Source organism: Mastomys coucha, unplaced genomic scaffold, assembly GCF_008632895.1.
Source record: "Mastomys coucha isolate ucsf_1 unplaced genomic scaffold, UCSF_Mcou_1 pScaffold8, whole genome shotgun sequence".
NCBI lineage: Eukaryota > Metazoa > Chordata > Mammalia > Rodentia > Muridae > Mastomys > Mastomys coucha.
Window position 1 is genome coordinate 73461569 of NW_022196914.1, and position 17149 is coordinate 73478717.

Below are 17149 nucleotides of genomic sequence, written 5' to 3' on the forward strand. Positions count from 1 at the left end.
TTTTTGAGACTGTTTTTCTGTGTAGTCCTGGTTGTCCTGGAACTCCCTCTGTAGACCAGGCTGGCCTTGAACTCACAGAAATCTACCTGCCTCTTCCTCTGAGTGATGGGATTAAATGTCCACCACCACCCCCTGGCCCCAGCCTCTTCAGTGGGTTCTATTTCTTTCTGTGCCCTTTCCACCATCTGTATGTATTCTTGGCCTGGTTTTAACGTTAGAAACAATGCTATATAGAGACATATGAAATGAGTCACAAATGTAGTTTAATTTATTGTATGCATATGATGTGTATGTGTGTGGGGATAGTCATATGCCGTGGCATGTGCATGTGAATGGTGAAGAACAATTTTGTGTAGATAGCTCTCTCCTTCCATCTTCATATGGGTACCAGGCTGAACTCAGACTTCAAGGCAGCATCTTTTTCTGTTGAGCCATCTCACTGACCTCCATATATGTAATTTCAAAGTTTCTAGAAACCACAGTTATTTATAAAAAAAAATTCAAATTTGTGATACTTTATTTTAAAAACCTTGATTTCTGTCTTAGTTAGGGTTTAACTGCTGTGAACAGACACCATGACCAAGACAAGTTTATAAAGGACAACATTTAATTGGGGCTGGCTTACAGGTTCAGAGGTTCAGTCCATTATCATCAAGGCAGAAACGTGGCAGCATCTAGGCAGACATAGTGCAGGCAGAGCTGAGAACCCTACATCTTCATTTGAAGGCTGCTAGTGGAAGACTGACTTCCAGGCAGCTAGGGTGAGAGTCTTAAAGCCCACGCACACAGTGACACACCTACTCCAATAAGGTCACACCTCCAAGTAGTGCCACTCCCTGGGCCAAACACATTCAAACCACTACACAGCCCCTTGTCAGAACCTCTCTGTTTGCACCTCCCATCTTTCCCTCCTATTCTACTCCAGACCAGTGCTTGTCTCCTGGCCTTTGCTTACAGTGACCTCTACCCCAAACTATGCACCTGCTTCATTCCCAACTCTCTCAGGTCAGGTCTGTGCTTTGATGGCATTTGTTCAGTGAGTATTTTTATGACAATTGAAGACTCCTCTATTCCACAGGCTCTACTGTCCCTCTTCCCCCTTTATTCTTCTTAGCTTATTGTATCACCTAAAATATTAAATATTTAAATATTGCTTTTTTAAAAGATGTATTTTATGTATATGAGTGCACTGTCACTGTCTTCAGACACACCAGAAGAGGACATCAGTCCCCATTACAGATGGTTGTGAGCCACCATGTGGTTGCTGGGAATTGAACTCAGGACCTCTGGAAGAGTAGTCAGTGCTCTTAACTGCTGAGCCATCTCTCCAGCCCATTTAAATATTATTTGATCATTTTGTCTACTCCTCCAAGATTAAAACTTTTTGTTGTTGTTGTTGTTGTTGTTGTTTTTCAAGATAGGGTTTCTCTGTGTAGCCCTGGTTGTCCTAGAAGTAGCTCTGTAGACCAGGCTGGCCTTGAACTCACAGAGATCTGACTGCCTCTGCCTCCTGAGTGTTGGGCAAAATGAAAATTTGTAAGAGTAGGAAATTTGGTCTATTTTGTTCAATGCTATATTCCTTGGACTTAGAAAAATGAGAGGATGAGATGGCTGAATGGGTAAAGATCCTTGCCTCTAGCCTGGTGGCCTGATTTCAGCCTTCAGGACCCACATGGTAGAAGAGGAGAAGCAACTCCCCAGTGGTGTTCTCTGACCTCCAGACACACACCGTGGTACTTCAGCAGCACCACCAAATAAATAAAGGTAATCAAATTTCTCTTTGAAAAAGAAAAAAAAGATGACAGACACTAGCAGATATAAGTATGTGACGAATGAGCGAGAATGTTAGTAAAAGTAGACATTGCTGTTAACATTGAGCACAGGCTTCCATTCGGGGAGTAGAGAAATGGCCATGAGGCTATCGTGCTGGCCGCCACGATGCAGGCGGCTATGAATCTTTGCTCTTCTGCTCTGTCTATACAAGGAAGCACTAGGAACCCCAAGTATTAGAGAAGGGGGGTGCTTCTGAGCAGCAGCAGGTGGAAGTCCTAGAATAAGTTCCAGCCCTCAGCTCTAAAGGGGCCTGATACATGGTGCTCTTACACCCATGTTAAATCAGCTAGAAGTGAGCTTTCAGCCAGCACTAAAACATGGAAAACCCTGCCCTGTGCTCAAAGACTCTTCAGGACTAGGGTGGAACTTTAAATTAGAAAAGCTCCCTTCAGGGTTTATTTTCTGGTACATTCCATGAAGTACAGTGAAGCTATGTGCTGTGTCTATATTCAATTAATTCAGTCAAATCTTGAGGTTTTTAAAGTAACAGCAGCTGAAAACAAAAGGCTCCCTCCTGTTACGCATGTGTGCTCATTTTTACAAATAGGGTGTCCTTTAATATTTGCATCCTACTTGAGTTTGAGCTAAAAGACTTGGCTGGAAAGTTGCAATGCCTGTTTGACCACACCCAGACTTCTGGAGTTTTCTCTGTTTTAACTACCACCCACTCACCCGCCAGGGTACACAGGCCAGACACGGAATTCTCCTTAGTTTTTCCAAGCCTCTAACACTGAGACCCCTTTAATCTGTCTCCTAAATACAGTTGGAATCTCTTCTACCTCCATTCTTCACAAATCATTTCTTGCATGAATCACTGTGCCTAGCTTGCCCCTTTCTGTCCTTATTTTATTTTATTTTTCAGTTTTAGAGGCTGGACCCAAGGCATCACACATTCTAGGCAAGTTCTGTGTAGTCACAGCCACAGCCTCCAAGTCATATTTTAAACAAGTGACATCTCTCTTCCTTAGCAGCTTCGGGTAACATGTAAGTCCCTCAGGTAGTTACCAAGCCTTTTGCAAGCTTTCTGTTGAAGCATGTCTTAGGGTTTTACTGCTGTGAACGGACACCATGAACCGAGGCAACTCTTATAAGGACAATATTTAACTGGGGATGGCTTACAGGTTCAGAAGTTCAGTCCATTATCATCAAGGCAAGAACATGGCAGCACCCAGGTAGGCATGATGCAGGGGGAGCTGAGAGTACTATATCTTTATCTGAAGGCTGCTAGTGGAAGACTGATTTCCAGGCAGCTAGGAAGAGGGTCTTATGGCCCACACCCAGAGTGACACACCTATTCCACCAAGGTCAGGCCTACTCCAATAAGGCCACATCCTCTAAAAGTGCCACTCCCTGGGCCGAGCACACACAAGCCATCACAAAGTCGTGTAGTATAGATGGAGATGCGAGGCTAAACTTGAGTCTCAGTTGTATATTTTACTACCTCTGACCTTGGTCTTTACCTCTGTACGCCTCATCTATAAGTATGGCTATAACACCAGAAGCTGAACTGTGGAGTTTTTGTAAGACTGAAGGAGTATAATATACACAGAGAATAAAGTACTTGCCACATACCCTTTATGTAATTATTAGCTTCTACTTCCCGCCCCCCACTGGCTTCTTCTTTCCCCCTTCTCTGCAATGGCCATTCTTCACTAGACAGGCCTTTATACACATCTATAGATGTCCCAGGACTGCTTCCAGATCCTTCTACAGCCTTTTTTTACTTAGAATACTAAGCCCTCCTCTTCTGCCTACCTTCCTCCCCTACCTTGGTTTTTACCTTCAATTTTTCATTACTCTTTCCACTGATCCTGCTGTGAAGTTGCATGGCGCCCAGGTAAGGCCACCAAAGGGATGCCCCGTTGAATTTGAATGTCAGATAAAGAATAGTCTGTTGTTTCATGTAGCATAGTGTTTCAGGTAGTATTTGGCTTTCAGATAAACATTTTTCTCTTACAGATATGTCTCATACAATGTTTGTGACATCCTTATGATAAATGCATTTGTTATTTATCTGACATGCGAATTTAAATTGATATGTTGGTCCCCTCCCCCATCTCTAAAACCATTGAATTTTCTATTATCACCCCATCACATTTCAGTCCTTAAGAACGACAAATGGCTCTTTGTTTATCCCACCAGAACACCAGCTCCTTGCAGGTTAGACACAGCAGGCGACACAGCAAGCATTCTGCCAACACTGAATATCAGGTCCATCAAGCCTGGACTCAGGCTGTGTCTCTTGGGATTGACTCTAAGTACAAGCAAAATCCTTGGAAAAACAATTTTCAGCGTGGGGAGCCTTCAGAGCCTTACCACAAGCAGATGGACTGATACATCTTCAATTTCCCCCAGCATAACCACATTCTTGACCCCTCTGGATCTGGTTCAAGATGACCCCACTATTTTGCATTTAAAAAGGACTTTCTCTTCATGAGGGTCCCCCAACAACTGAAATGGGAGCCGTCCCCAACTCTGTTGCCTGCTTGTGGATCCTGTTCCCCTAACAGGGCTGCCTTATCTGGCCTCAATGGGAAAGCATGTGCCCAGTCCTGCAAGTGATTGGTGTGTCAGGATGGGTTAGTACTCAGAGGGAGGCCTCCCCCTCTCAGAGGAGAGGGAAGGAGGGAGGGGAAGGGGCTATATGAGGTGGTAACTGGGGAGGAGGGGGAGCTGCGATCAGGAAGTAAAGTGACCCGGATGTAAAAGAATTTAATGGGGGGGGGGGTTTCAAGAGTTCTCATCGATTTTACTTAATTTGCAAGGCAAGTAATATCCTTTTACAGACGACGAAATAGAGACCCAATCACGTGTTGCTGAACATGATCATTAAATAGTAACAGTCGGTCCCTACTGGTGAGGTACTTTGTCCTCTTTCCCGCTGAGCCAGTAGGCAGAATCAGAGAGTTCCCGGATCCTTCCTCCTCATCCAGAAAAGTCCTCTAGGAAGAGGTCTGATATGTGGCACCCTTACTGTGGATTCAGTTAATCTCCCCATAACGTTACCAATCAACAGCCTGAGAGGAGAGAGAAAGCCAGGCACTCGCAAGTTGAAAACTCTCAGGTGATTCTCAGCAATCCCGTTTCACGCAGGTGCTGCAATTTAAACGGGGAGACCAGAGCTCCTTCAGAATTACGGAGAATAGAAACAGAGGCGAGAATCTGAAATCCAGCCTCTTCTCACCTGCTTCTCTGGCCAGTTTCTAGGGGCAGGATTTGCACGTGAAAATTACAAAAAAAATTCCAGCTTTCTTTGGAATAAGTGAGGACGGCCACGTGTGCAGATTTCACAGCACCTTAACATCTCACCCATTGGAATGCTTCTGTAAAGCTCGGGCTGAGGGTTATCTAGGTTTTATTGCCTCTAGAGAAATGATTACCAGGGCAGTCAGATAGAAGCCCTTTGTGCGCCCCAAGTCTTCTAAGGTGTTACAGTCTCTCCTGAAGATTCAGGGTAGAGAAGGACCGGAGTTTGGAGTAAACCGGTAGAGAATGGAAAGGGTGTCACATTCAATTTTTCTTTCTTGTCCTTGCGCCTTCCCCCCTCCCCCAACTCTGCATTCCTTTGAGTCCCCTCCATCCTCCTCAGGGCGCAAAGAATAACCTAGAAAGGCAGAGGGTTAGAAGCTAATGACCCAAAGCAGAACACGCTGTGAGCAATTTCCCCAGAAATGCCACCTGTGACATTAAGTCCTTAAACAGCTGCAGCCTTGGCGTAGTTTGGCTTGGGATGAAAAGTGCGGGGCAGAGTCTCCAGAGGGCAATGGACTTGTGCGACGGTCATTTGAGGTAGTTTCCTATGTTTTTGGATCACAAATACCTGTCTGACTGGACGGGCTCCCACATACTTAACAAACGTTAGTGACGTGCCAAAAGCTCTGCTCCCCTAGGCCAGCGGAATGGAATAAAATAGTCGCAAATGAAGTCCCAGTCCTTTTTTTGGGTCTCTGAAGAAAACCTAGCTCGATCTTGGTCCGGAGCTCAGAGGCGGACCCACCTGGGTGGGGGTTGGCAGAAAAGAAGATCACACCAGGTCAGACAATCTAACCAAGGTTCGGGTTCCCAGGAGCAGCCTTTCCCTTTCTCCGGGGGCGGGGGTGGGGGTGGGGGTGGGGTGGTGAAGAGCTGAACCGCTCAGCCGGCCCACGGCTCACCCAGGTGGCCAGCGATCTTCTGGCTTTTCCAACGAGCGCGCGCACCTGGCGCCAGGACCCGGGCTGCAGTTGCCAGGGTGACGACAGACGCGCGGAGCCTGCTGCTGAAGGCGGGTGAGAGGCGGGAGTTGCAACGCCTCCTCCCCCTGAGCCATCGCGGGGGCCACGCGTTGCTCGCACGCGAGGGGAGTGGCTCTGCCTCGGGGAAAGCGCGGCCGGGGCTCAGCCAGTGAGAGGCCGGGGGGAGTGGTGGAGGGAAGGCACTGGCCTGGTACTTAGAGCTGCGCCAGCAGCCGGACCCGATCTTCCTCGCAGCCCTCGCGCCGACGCTCCGGGCGTTGTGGACGCTAGGACCGCTACCCGATTGTAACATGGTGACCCCTTGCCCTGTCAGCCCTGTCAGCCCCGCCGCGGGAGCCGGGAGGCGGGACAGCCATCAGAACCTCCGCGCCCCCGTGAAGAAGAGCAGACGCCCGCGCCTCCGGAGGAAGGAGCCGCTGCGGCCGCTGAACGCGTGTTCGCTCCCAGGAGACTCGGGCGTCTGTGACCTTTTCGAGTCCCCCAGTTCCAGCTCGGACGGCGCCGACAGCCCCGCAGTGTCTGCGGCGCGGGACTGCAGCTCTCTACTCGGCCCAGCCCAGCCCTTGACAGCGCTAGATCTCCAGACCTTCCGAGAGTACGGCCAGAGCTGCTACGACTTCCGAAAGGCGCAGGAGAGCCTTTTCCACCCGCGGGAGTCGCTGGCGCGCCAGCCACAAGTGAGGCCCTGGCGAGAGCCAGACCGGGGCCTTCGCGCTTCTTTCTGCCTCTTGCAGGCTAGCTCTCTCTCCCAATGGCTGCTATCTCTCCTTTGCAGAGCCCTAGTCATTGCAGCCCATTATCTGCCATCAGTGAGAGCAAAAGGGACCTTCGAGGATTGGCCTACTGACCTATTTAGATGGAGAAAAGTTGGGGGTGGAGAGGTGGATATCGGAAGTCTGTTATCGGGGGAGGTGTAGAGGGGTTTTATTATAATGCAGTTCGACAGCTTCTACGTTAGATCCCGAACTCCTAAATTTGCTTGCCACTTCTGTTTAAAAACAACTTTATTACCTCCACCCCTTCTATTCCCTTTGACTTATTGAGCGGTTCAGACATAGTAATGCTCCCTAATGCACTGTGCACAATACCAGGCGCGAGCCCAAACGTTCCCAGGCGTTCCGGAACGCCTGGTTTAAGCCAGGCCCGTACCACCACGTGTTTCCTATTTATCAGCCATTTAGCGTTTTCCTCTTTACCTCTCTGGATTGTCTTGGACAGGTGCTTCAGCACAACCCCCCCTCTCTCTCCTGGCCAGGTGACTGCGGAATCCCGTTGTAAGCTGCTCAGCTGGCTCATGCAGGTTCACCGTCAGTTCGGCCTCTCCTTCGAGTCGCTGTGTCTGACTGTGAATACTCTGGACCGTTTCCTTCTCACGACCCCTGTAGCTGCGGACTGCTTCCAGCTGCTCGGGGTCACCTGTCTGCTCATCGCTTGCAAGCAGGTACCTCCACCAGGCGACAGGGTGGGATGTGTTTGCAGCTAACCTCTCCTCCGCTCATGCATGGTTTAGGAATGGGTTTTGCTTGACTCATCTGGGCAGATGCTCAATGCAAGATCTTTCCATGTCCTATCCCCAACTTCCTAATTTTTCCCCCACTCACAGCAATAATCCTTTCAGACCGCAAAGAGATAGGCTGTAGCTGGCCGCCCACCCAAAGCTTTGTGGCACTTGTCTCTGGAAAAGATGCTTTTAAAATTTCACACACACACACATACACACACACACACACACACACACACACACACACACACACACGCGCGCGCGCGGTCTCTGTCTTTCTCCTTCTCACACACAAACTTTTTAAAGTTAGGCTGTAGATAGAGAAGGTGTACTGGCAGCTCTGTGTGTGTGTGTGTGTGTGTGTGTGTGTGTGTGTGTGTGTGTGTGTGTGTGTGGTTTAGGGATGGAATCGCGGAAGTGGAAGGAATATATATAGACTTTGAGTCCCAGTTTTCTCCCGGATTTTAGGCTGGATGGGTTTGGGACCTAGGAACCCACCAGTCCAGATCTTGAGCACACTCTGTTGCAGGTAGAGGTGCACCCACCTCGAATGAAACAGCTCCTGGCCCTGTGCGGTGGTGCTTTCTCCCGGCAGCAGCTGTGCAACCTCGAGTGCATCGTGCTTCACAAGCTCCACTTCAGCTTGGGCGCGCCCACCATCAACTTCTTCCTGGAGCACTTCACTCACTCTCGCATGGAGGCCGGCCAGGCTGAAGTCACCGAAGCTCTGGAGGCACAAACCCTGGCCAGGGGAGTGGCGGAGCTTAGCCTGGCCGATTATGCGTTCACCACCTACACGCCTTCCCTGCTAGCTATCTGCTGCCTGGCACTGGCTGATCGAATGCTGCGGCACCAGCACCCGATGGACCTTCGCCTGGGAGAGCACCCAGAGGCGACACTGCAAGACTGCCTGGGCAAGCTGCAGAAGCTCGTGTCCATCAACTGTAGCTCCCTGGCTCACATGCTGCCTCCCCAGATCTGGGAGAAGTGCAGCCTGCCCCAGAGTTGGAAATAAAAAGCACACCCTTGAGCTCCTTTTTTTAAATTCCCTGGCCCCTGCTCCCTGCCTTCAGGAGCATATGCAGTACTGATCCAAAGAGAAGTTCAGGTCTCCTATCTGTAAATACTGTACAATAACGGAATCTTTATTTATTTTGCAGTCCACATGGGCAGGGTGACAGTTCTAGCTTGTCTAAATGCAGCTGTTGGCATGCCTGCCTTTCTCTCCCAGGCGAAGTCAGTCACGAGGTTGCCAATTTTCAGAGGCTCTTCCATGCTCCCACAATTTTACTTTGTAGTTGGCTCTGTGAAAACAATCTGGCAAGATTTTATATGCCATTGTTCCTGTAAGCAGACAAGTCAAGGTTGCTTGTTCCTATCTTAACCCCTTCCAGTCAGGAGGCTGAGTTCCCCCCCCCCCTGAACCCCCCCCCCCCCCCCCCCCAAGACCAGTGGCCCAAGGAGAATGAGACAGAGTTAGAAGTCATAGTATTCTCTGCTATCTGCAAGGGCAGTGACTACACTCATTGATGGGGAGCTGGGAAGCTTTGGGGGCCAGACAGCCATACTAGCAGTGGGCAAAGCAAGAGACAGTCCCTGGTGCAACGCGAAATGCTGTAAAGTTTTTGTGTATTATAGCTGTTGCAACCTGGGCCATTTCCTCTGCAGTTACACACACGGTTCAGTTTATACTGCAGCATGAGCCTAGGGTAACTATGGTACAGCAGTAATAAATATTATACTACTTGCAACATACCCTGTGTGTGCTGGACAATTATTTTACTCTTCACCAATGCTATGGAACAATCTTGTCCCACTTTCCAGAGGCTGACATTGGGACACAGGACTTGGAGGCAATGTGATCCATGAGTCTTACATTGCTAAGCTTCCCTCGTTTATGTTTTTGGAAATTCGAATGCCCTCTTTCTTTGAAAGGCACCTCATTCTCCATTTTGTGCCCCTGAACCCCGAAAGCCTGCGCTCTGTTCAGCTTTTGCTTCTAAGCCTTGCTACAGGACTCACTTTATAGGTAGGGAACTTGGTTGAGAAGCAAGAAGCATCCTGGGCTGCTGTGGTTCTGCAGTTGTCACATGATCTTTAGACTCACTGGCATTAATCAGCTGTAGGCCCTAGCCCTCAGCTCCACCACCGGCAGCAAATTCTTCAACTTCACTGAACCTTACAGTGGACCTGAATGTGTGTGTGTGTGGGGGGGGGGGATTAAGTTTAAATGAGATTTGTTTCTGCGGTAGGGGTTAAAGGAGCCATTTTGCTAGGAGATCTTAGGCCCACTTCTCATCTCTAAAACTGGGATAATGGCACCCATCCTTCCGGTTGCAGTGTGGCTACACCAAAGTCACATATCCCCATCCCAAGCACAGGTCCTAACAGAGCCCTCAAGAAGCTACAGCCTAGCCTGCACAGTGATGGGAGGAGAGAGGGAGGTCATGAAGGAAAACAGAACAAAAACAAACCTAATCAAGGTGCACATGTGCTTCAGTGTGTTTTTTTTTCCCCTCAAAGGGTTTTGTATTTGTATGATTGAAAATTTCTGTTTTAGGTAAGAAATCCCAGTCTGTGTCTCTGCATTTAGAATGTCAGAATGCATGGGGAATACGCCAACTTAAACATGTAGAGCTTTTGTGTCCCTCCAGAGACTGGACTTTTCTGTGGTCCCTTGGGTCCCTCCTATCTGGATATATATGCTAAGCTGGGCAAGAGCTCTCTCCTTGGGATTGGAACCCTTTTCTGTGGTGGTGAAAGGGGGAGGGGTGGGGACCTTGTCACCTGTCTAATGACTACCTGGGTTCCTCAGTGACAAGGGGGCCCTTGAGGTCTGGCCCTTGTGGAAAGAAGCAGTTTGGGGGTTTATCTTCACTAGTGTCTAACAGTCCAACCTCTTCTGACACTTCCATGTCTGTCTCCTAAACTTTCCAGAACTAGGGAACAGAGCAAGGGGAGGCGATGGGAGGCTGAAAGTTTAGCTGAAAAGGCGGATTTAAAAAGAAGGAGGACGAGAAGGAAGAAGAAGAGGAGGAAGAGGAGGAGGAGGAAGAAGAAGAGGAAGAAGGGGAAAGGGAAGAAGGAGGAGGAGGAGGAAGAGGAGGAGGAGGAGGAGGAGGAGGAGGAGAAGAAGAAGAAGGAGAAGGAGAAGGAGAAGGAGAAGGAGAAGGAGAAGGAGAAGGAGAAGGAGAAGGAGAAGGAGAAGGAGAAGGAGAAGGAGAAGGAGAAGGAGAAGGAGAAGGAGAAGGAGAAGGAGAAGGAGAAGGAGAAGGAGAAGGAGAAGAAGAAGAAGAAGAAAACCAGTTTGTCTGAGCACCAGTCACTGTCCATGCACTCATAAACCAACTCACCTTCACAACCCAGTTGAAGTAGGTGGTTTTCTTAAAGGCATAGTGGTCTGGTGGAGTCTAATCTCCATCCTTGTTCGTTCTCACATGGAAGCCAGAGCTGACACACACACACACACACACACACACACACACACACACACCCCACAACCTCACAGCTCAGATGTGCATCTCAACTCAGTTCTTGTAAATAGATGTCTCTAAATCTATTCACCCATTATCCACCACTACTGGGAATATATTGATTCTTAATTCAGCTAATGGGTGCAAATAAAAAGGTCTTTCACTTATATTACTAGATATAAAGCAAGAGCAAGGTGTCCAGCAGAAAGGTACACAAATTCCTATTTCTGATGCTTGTTTACATTGAACTGATCTGGGTAGTCCCCAAAAGGTCCCCTCATCCAAAGATATTCTGTTCTGATAGTTGTCTTTTTCTAGTAGACTCAAATTCTGAAAGATGCTTCTTCCAGGGAGAGGACTGATTTGAAGAACTCCGTGAAACTGCACATGGGGTGATGGAGTTGGGGCATGTAGGAGGAGAGGCCAGTTATAAACAAGACAGCCAAATGCTGAGATAGTGAAGCCACCAGAATTTAGGGGATTTGCAAATGTCTGTAGTAGGGTCTTCAGATACTGGAGTAAATGCCTTCCCCCCTTTTTCCTCCCCCCTTTTTCTTTTTTCTTTTTCCCCTCCCTGAGACATTCTTTTAGCGCAGGTTGGCCTATGAGCCAGTATTTAGCTCAAGCTTGTTTCAAACTGGCGGCTATTCTCCTGCTTCAGTACTGTCACTTTTCTTGATCCTTAAAAAAGATTGCTTAGGGCACCACCATTTTCGAGAAAATGGTTACAAGGCTAGGGTACAGAGCAGAGCTTTGGCAGTAGGCAAGAATGATCAAATGGAATCCATACGTCAAAATCCAAAATACTGTTCAGATTTAAGGGCAGTTTCTGTAATCTGGAGGCTGACCTGGGAAAGCCCTGTATTTCCCTACTAGAACCTGTTGGGCAAATTCCGGGAGTCTGGTGACTGTCACTCCACATTTATTGTCTTTAGGGTGAGAAGAAAAATCGAAGAATTGTTAACTTCTTTCTCATCCCTGCGATCCGTAAACTGGAAGGCTAGGAACCCGTGGCATCTGCCCTCTCTCTCCTATCCCCGCCCCCTTTCGCCTGGCGCGGCCAAGAAGCCGCGGCGCCAAAGGGCGCTCGCGGGCCCGGGCCCCGCGCTCACAGCTCCCGGGGGAAGCCGGGTTGCCAGGTTGGTTAACGCCTCCGCCCGCGCGCAGATTGTCCCGGGCTGAAGGCGCCACCTCTGGCGCTCAGGCGGGAGCCGCCCCTCCCGCACAGCCCTAGTCCTCCAGGCCCTCCCTCTCTGCTCCTTCCACGCGCCGTCGCTCGCCTCAGGCACCAACAGGTGCAGCAGCACTGGGTGTGGGTCTTCATCCCAGGATGCAAGCGTGCGAGGGCAGCGCAGCCGGACGCCGGGCCTTCGACAGCATCTGTCCCAACAGGATGCTGGACCTATCGCGGCGGTCCCTCGGCAAGCCCGGGAAGCCCGAGAGGAAGGTGGGGATACCCACCCGCTGCCGTCCTGGCCCTGGGAGAGTCTACCAGCCTCGAGCCCCGAACGCTCACCTGCATTCCCCGTTTCTGTGCCCGGCTAGTTCGTGCCTCCGTGGAAGTCCTTCTCGGGATGCGGCGGCGGCAGCCCGGTGTCGGTGTACGAGGACCCTCCGGACGCAGAACCCGCCCCGCTGCCAGGTGAGCCCCGAGGCACCTGCACAACCCGATTATCTATGCCGGGTGGGTGCCGCGCACAGGGTCCGCAGCCCTTCTCGGACCCTGGTTCCGAGGTCCTCATTGAGGGTCCTGAGGGCGACCTGGCAGAGGCTTAGGGTTCGCTGGGTGCCTGTCTCCCGATCTCCCCTCGCAGCTCTCACCACCATAGACCTGCAGGACCTCGCCGACTGCACCTCGCTACTCGGAACCGAAGCGCCTCCTAGTGGTGATTCTTCCACATCGCAGGTATTCTTTCCCTTGCATGGATCCTAGCCAACTACCGACCCAACCAGAAAACTGATGGGTTTATTTCCTCAAAGGTCTCAAGATGGACTGGAAGCACAAGGTGCATTCAGCAGGAATGCAGGAAATCAAGCCTCCCAGATCCCTTTTAGTATGTTATTAAGTTCTCGTTTCCAGAGCAGGTCTGGCTAACTGCAGGACCCCATCTGAACGAGGCAATTCGGAGCTGGTGGGCTGAGGACCTGTGTGAGTGTGCATAAGCTCACAGAATAACTGTCTTGTTGGTCACCCACTTCCAGTGCCTCGGGAACCATTTTTGTTTCGTGGGTACTAAAGAAGTATGGAAATCACTGGGGTAAAGGACAAAGGACTCTGTAAACTAGTGGAAAATGGTCCATCTTCAGAGATGGACATTAGGCATCTGGCCGCTTTAAGAATCTTATTCTGCTCCTCACAAGATTCTAGTCTCTTGCCATCTTAGGGAAGAGAGACCCCCCTCCCTTTCCCTCTAAATATGTCATCTTAACTCATCCAGTTTCCACATCTTGCCATCACTGACACATCTCAGCCAGAGGCATCTCTTAGCTCTGGTGCCTTAGAAGCCAAGGGCTTGGTGCTTCTTTGGTGAGGCATGAAGTGTCCAGAAGGACAGGTATTCTTATCCAGGTGAAGGATAAATTCACAGGAAGGTATTCATTGAGTAACATTTCTAAGGACTCCTCTCCCAGGCTTTTACAACCTTGGTTTGTATTCAGGGTGATTCAGAACAGGTGGTGTCTAGGAGTAGACTCTTTATTTTAAATTTTATTTCTATTACTATATGTAAGTACACTGTAGCTGTCTTTAGACACACCAGAAGAGGACATCAGATCTCATTACGGGTGGTTGTGAGCCACCATGTGGTTGCTGGGATTTGAACTCAGGACCTTCGAAAGAGCAGTCTGTGCTCTTACCCACTGAGCCATTTCACCAGCCCAGGAGTAGACTCTTAAGGCAAGTGGTGGGAACTGCCCTGTAGAGGGTGCTTAGTTCTTCTTAGATCTGATGATGCTCCAGTAAGGAAAGACAAACCTGGGGTTCTCTCACCTGACCCAGAGTCCTCAATGTCCAGCAGGTGCTGAGGTCATCTGTCCTTGTTCTGTCAGGAGGGAATCTGGTACTTTGAAAATAGGACCAGATAGGGTTAGAAGCACGGTAAGTTTTACTTCCCCCAAACATATAGCTAGTAAAGGAGAGCTTTAGGGAGAAGAAAATGATTAATACAGAGGTAAGAATCAATAATGGAATCAGTAAATGTTTCTGGTGGGTGTCTGGGATTCCCTCACCATGGTCCTAGAGATTCCCCTCCCCCTTTCTGACACTGACCTCCAAGGAAGCCAGGGATCCCTAAAAAGACAGACAATGAGGGAGCCAGAAGAGAGGAATGGATCAGACACTGGCTTGCCAGGCTGGCCACTGAGTATTGAACAATTTATCTTCTACAGGCTTCTGATTCCCTTTCAATAGCAGAAGAAGCATTCTGTGGGCCCTGCCTACTTTCTACACTGGTAGGAATATTAATTGACAGGTTATGTAAAAAAAAGAAAATGCTGTTAACTTGAAATGGCCACCTCTTAAGAGAATTTGGAAAGTGCCTGGACTCCCACCATTTATTTATTTATTTATTTATTTATTTATTTATTTATTACCATTTTCTTCTCTCAGGGACCTGGGAACCCTGGCTAGGCAATATGGAGGTGTGCCTCAACATAGAAGAAAAGCCACCTCCAACTTTTAAAGACCGTGAAACAAAACATACAAGCAAACTAGACACCATACCTGCTGCAGCCCTGTGAGCAAATGTCTTTTCAGAGTCTCCCTGGCCCCTTTGCTCGCAGCCCACCCTTCCCTTCCCTTTATGGGTGAAGTGGTGAGCACTTTAAGCCCCTGGCCTTTGGAGGCCTTTGTGTCTGATTTGGGATTAATGCTCTCCTCTCTGCCATTAGAGTGGTAAGGATGTGGGGGTGGTTTAAGTTGGAGTAGCAGTTCTGTAGGTGCACAGAACATCAAATGGAGTCTGTGATGACTCACTTATGGGAAGCTCAGATCAGCTGTCCAAGCCCTAGCGGTGCTGGCACAGCCAGAGGATAGATTGCTGCCTCTGTGGTACTGAGACTTGCAGAAGCAGAACTGTCAAGGTGCAGCCTAAGCCTGTTGCCAGCCCAAGGCAAACCTACTGTTCTATGGGTCAGATGGAACTTGAGTTTTCTAGCTGTGAACCACAGTGCGTGCAGACTAGCATTCCAACCTCTGAGGATGTCTGTCTGTCCAGAATTGTTCTCACTGAATTGCCCAGATTCAGTGTTGACTGGCACACACCCTTGGTTTTTTTTAGAAACCCTCCCTGCAAACGGACGAAGACTTCAACCTGCAGAATTTCAGAGATGCGGTGGATGACCTCATTGCAGGCAAGTGCAGTCCCCTTTGCAGTTAAATGACAGACTGGGATGACACCAGGGAGTCAGACCCATCACTGAGGGATGACACCAGGGAGTCAGACCCATCACTGAGGCAATCCTCTCCCTTCAATGGGGAAATCACATGACAGACTGGGATGACACCAGGGAGTCAGACCCACCACTGAGGCAATCCTCTCCCTTCAATGGGGAAGTCACATCACTTGGTCTTTAGTGTTTCTATGGACTTCTCACTGTGGGTTCTGGGAATAAGGTCCCTATACTGTGATGTGGCCCGACAGAAGTTAAGTGAAAAGGGTCTACAAAGGAGCAGAACTTGTATGTTTTCTGTGCTCCAGCAGGTTTGCCTGATTTCCTTCAGGTTAGCTCAGCTCTTGGAGCATATGAACAAACTAGCAAGAATGACCAGGGACCATGGACTTTGCCTTATAAAGAAAACTCATGCGGGGGTGGTGGTGGTGGCACTTGCCTTTAATCCTAGCACTTGGGAGGCAGAGGCAGGCGGGTTTCTGAGTTCGAGGCCAGCCTGGTCTACAAAGTGAGTTCCAGGACAGCCAGGGCTACACAGGGAAACCCTGTCTCAACCCGGAAAAAAAAAAAAGAAGAAGAAGAAACCTCATACAAACCCAACTGTCTGGGTGGCATTTGGCCCTGCGGCACTGTGCCAACTCTGCATGATCTGGGGGCAGCCAATCCAGCTCTTGCTTTCTCCTAGGTTCATCCTCTTTGATGTCACCTCCCTTGACCGACAGTGACTTTCCCTTTTCCCCTTGTGATGTTTCGTCTTTCGGGTCCTGCCTCTCCCCATCCTGCCTCTCCCCATCGCTGGACTCACCTGCCTTGGGGTCTCCACCGCTGCCCCCACCGCCTTGCGCTTCAGACCTGCCGCCACCACCAACGGAGCAGTACTGGAAGGAGGTGGCTGACCAGAACCAGAGGGCACTGGGAACTGCTCTCATAGAGAACAACCAAGTAGGGACACTGGTGGCTGGGAATTCTGGGACAGAGACAGGGTCTGGTGTAGAGCAGAAGTCAGGAGTTGTAATGGCTGAGATGTGCTTCTGTGGACCCAGTGGTTCTCATAGCTGGTACTGCTCTGGGCCCAACCTGGTTCTGAGATGATAGAGTTGATAAAGTGAGATGATAGAGATGATAGAGTGCCACCTCTTCTTTGTCTCTGTTTCATTTTCTTTTCTCTTCAAGATAAGGTCTCACGTAGCCCAGGCTGGCCTCTAACTCCCTATTTAGCAGAGGGTGACCTTGAACTCCTGAGACATTCATCACCATTTCTGGTTTATGTGGAACTGGGGCTTCATGCATAAATGCTCTGTCAACTGAACTGCATTCCCTATCCCTGTCTATTTCCTGCACTTAACCGTGTAGCACACAGGTTTGCCTAGGACTTTGATCCTCCTGCCTCAGTTTCTCTTAGTGCTGAGATTACAGGTGTACACCACTGCTCTCGTGTCCCACCAGTTGGTAATACTACTAACTATATTTATGGACAGTTTTTTACTGACTGACTCTGTGTCTGACTCTGTGCTTATCAATTTACTTTCTTCTCTCTGTTGATACAACACAAGGTAGGTAATCTCACTAGCCCCATTTTATAGATAAATAAACGGAGACACAGAATGGTTGACTTTCAGAGGTCCTGTTGACCAAATATCAGTCCTCTTGACTACTACCCAGCCACACACTAAAGTATAATTGAGATACAGTTTATTGAAGAACTTTCTTTTTTTTTT

General features: G+C 49.2%; 2 protein-coding genes across 3 annotated transcripts in view; both read left to right on the forward strand.

The window, feature by feature from the left end:
- The first annotated feature begins 6085 nt into the window (after nt 1-6085).
- On the forward strand, nt 6086-9324 carry Ccno (cyclin O). Of its 2 annotated transcripts, XM_031360432.1 has the most exons (4): nt 6086-6101; nt 6382-6745; nt 7324-7509; nt 8099-9324. In XM_031360432.1, exons 3-4 carry the CDS (start codon nt 7363-7365, stop codon nt 8582-8584), a joined length of 633 nt encoding a protein of 210 aa, XP_031216292.1. In that variant the 5' UTR covers nt 6086-6101; nt 6382-6745; nt 7324-7362; the 3' UTR covers nt 8585-9324. The 2 variants fall into 2 exon arrangements, with proteins under 2 accessions (XP_031216292.1, XP_031216291.1); XM_031360431.1 differs by lacking the exon at nt 6086-6101 and having other exon boundaries at nt 6108-6745.
- A 3024-nt stretch (nt 9325-12348) lies between these two features.
- The window catches only part of Mcidas (multiciliate differentiation and DNA synthesis associated cell cycle protein), a 5856-nt gene continuing 1055 nt past the window's right edge, over nt 12349-17149 (forward strand). The window contains exons 1-5 of the mRNA XM_031360315.1: nt 12349-12489; nt 12588-12684; nt 12857-12948; nt 15320-15392; nt 16117-16373. Coding sequence (XP_031216175.1) covers nt 12373-12489; nt 12588-12684; nt 12857-12948; nt 15320-15392; nt 16117-16373 — 636 coding nt within the window. The 5' untranslated portion in view covers nt 12349-12372. The remainder of the gene's footprint in view (nt 12490-12587; nt 12685-12856; nt 12949-15319; nt 15393-16116; nt 16374-17149) is intronic.

Coding starts and splice junctions, on each gene's coding strand:
- Ccno (XM_031360431.1), top strand. CDS start 6,359: ATGGTGACCCCTTGCCCTGTCAGCCCTGTCAGCCCCGCCGCGGGAGCC. Junction 6,746..7,323: donor CGCTGGCGCGCCAGCCACAA/GTGAGGCCCTGG, acceptor TCTCCTGGCCAG/GTGACTGCGGAATCCCGTTG. Junction 7,510..8,098: donor TGCTCATCGCTTGCAAGCAG/GTACCTCCACCA, acceptor ACTCTGTTGCAG/GTAGAGGTGCACCCACCTCG.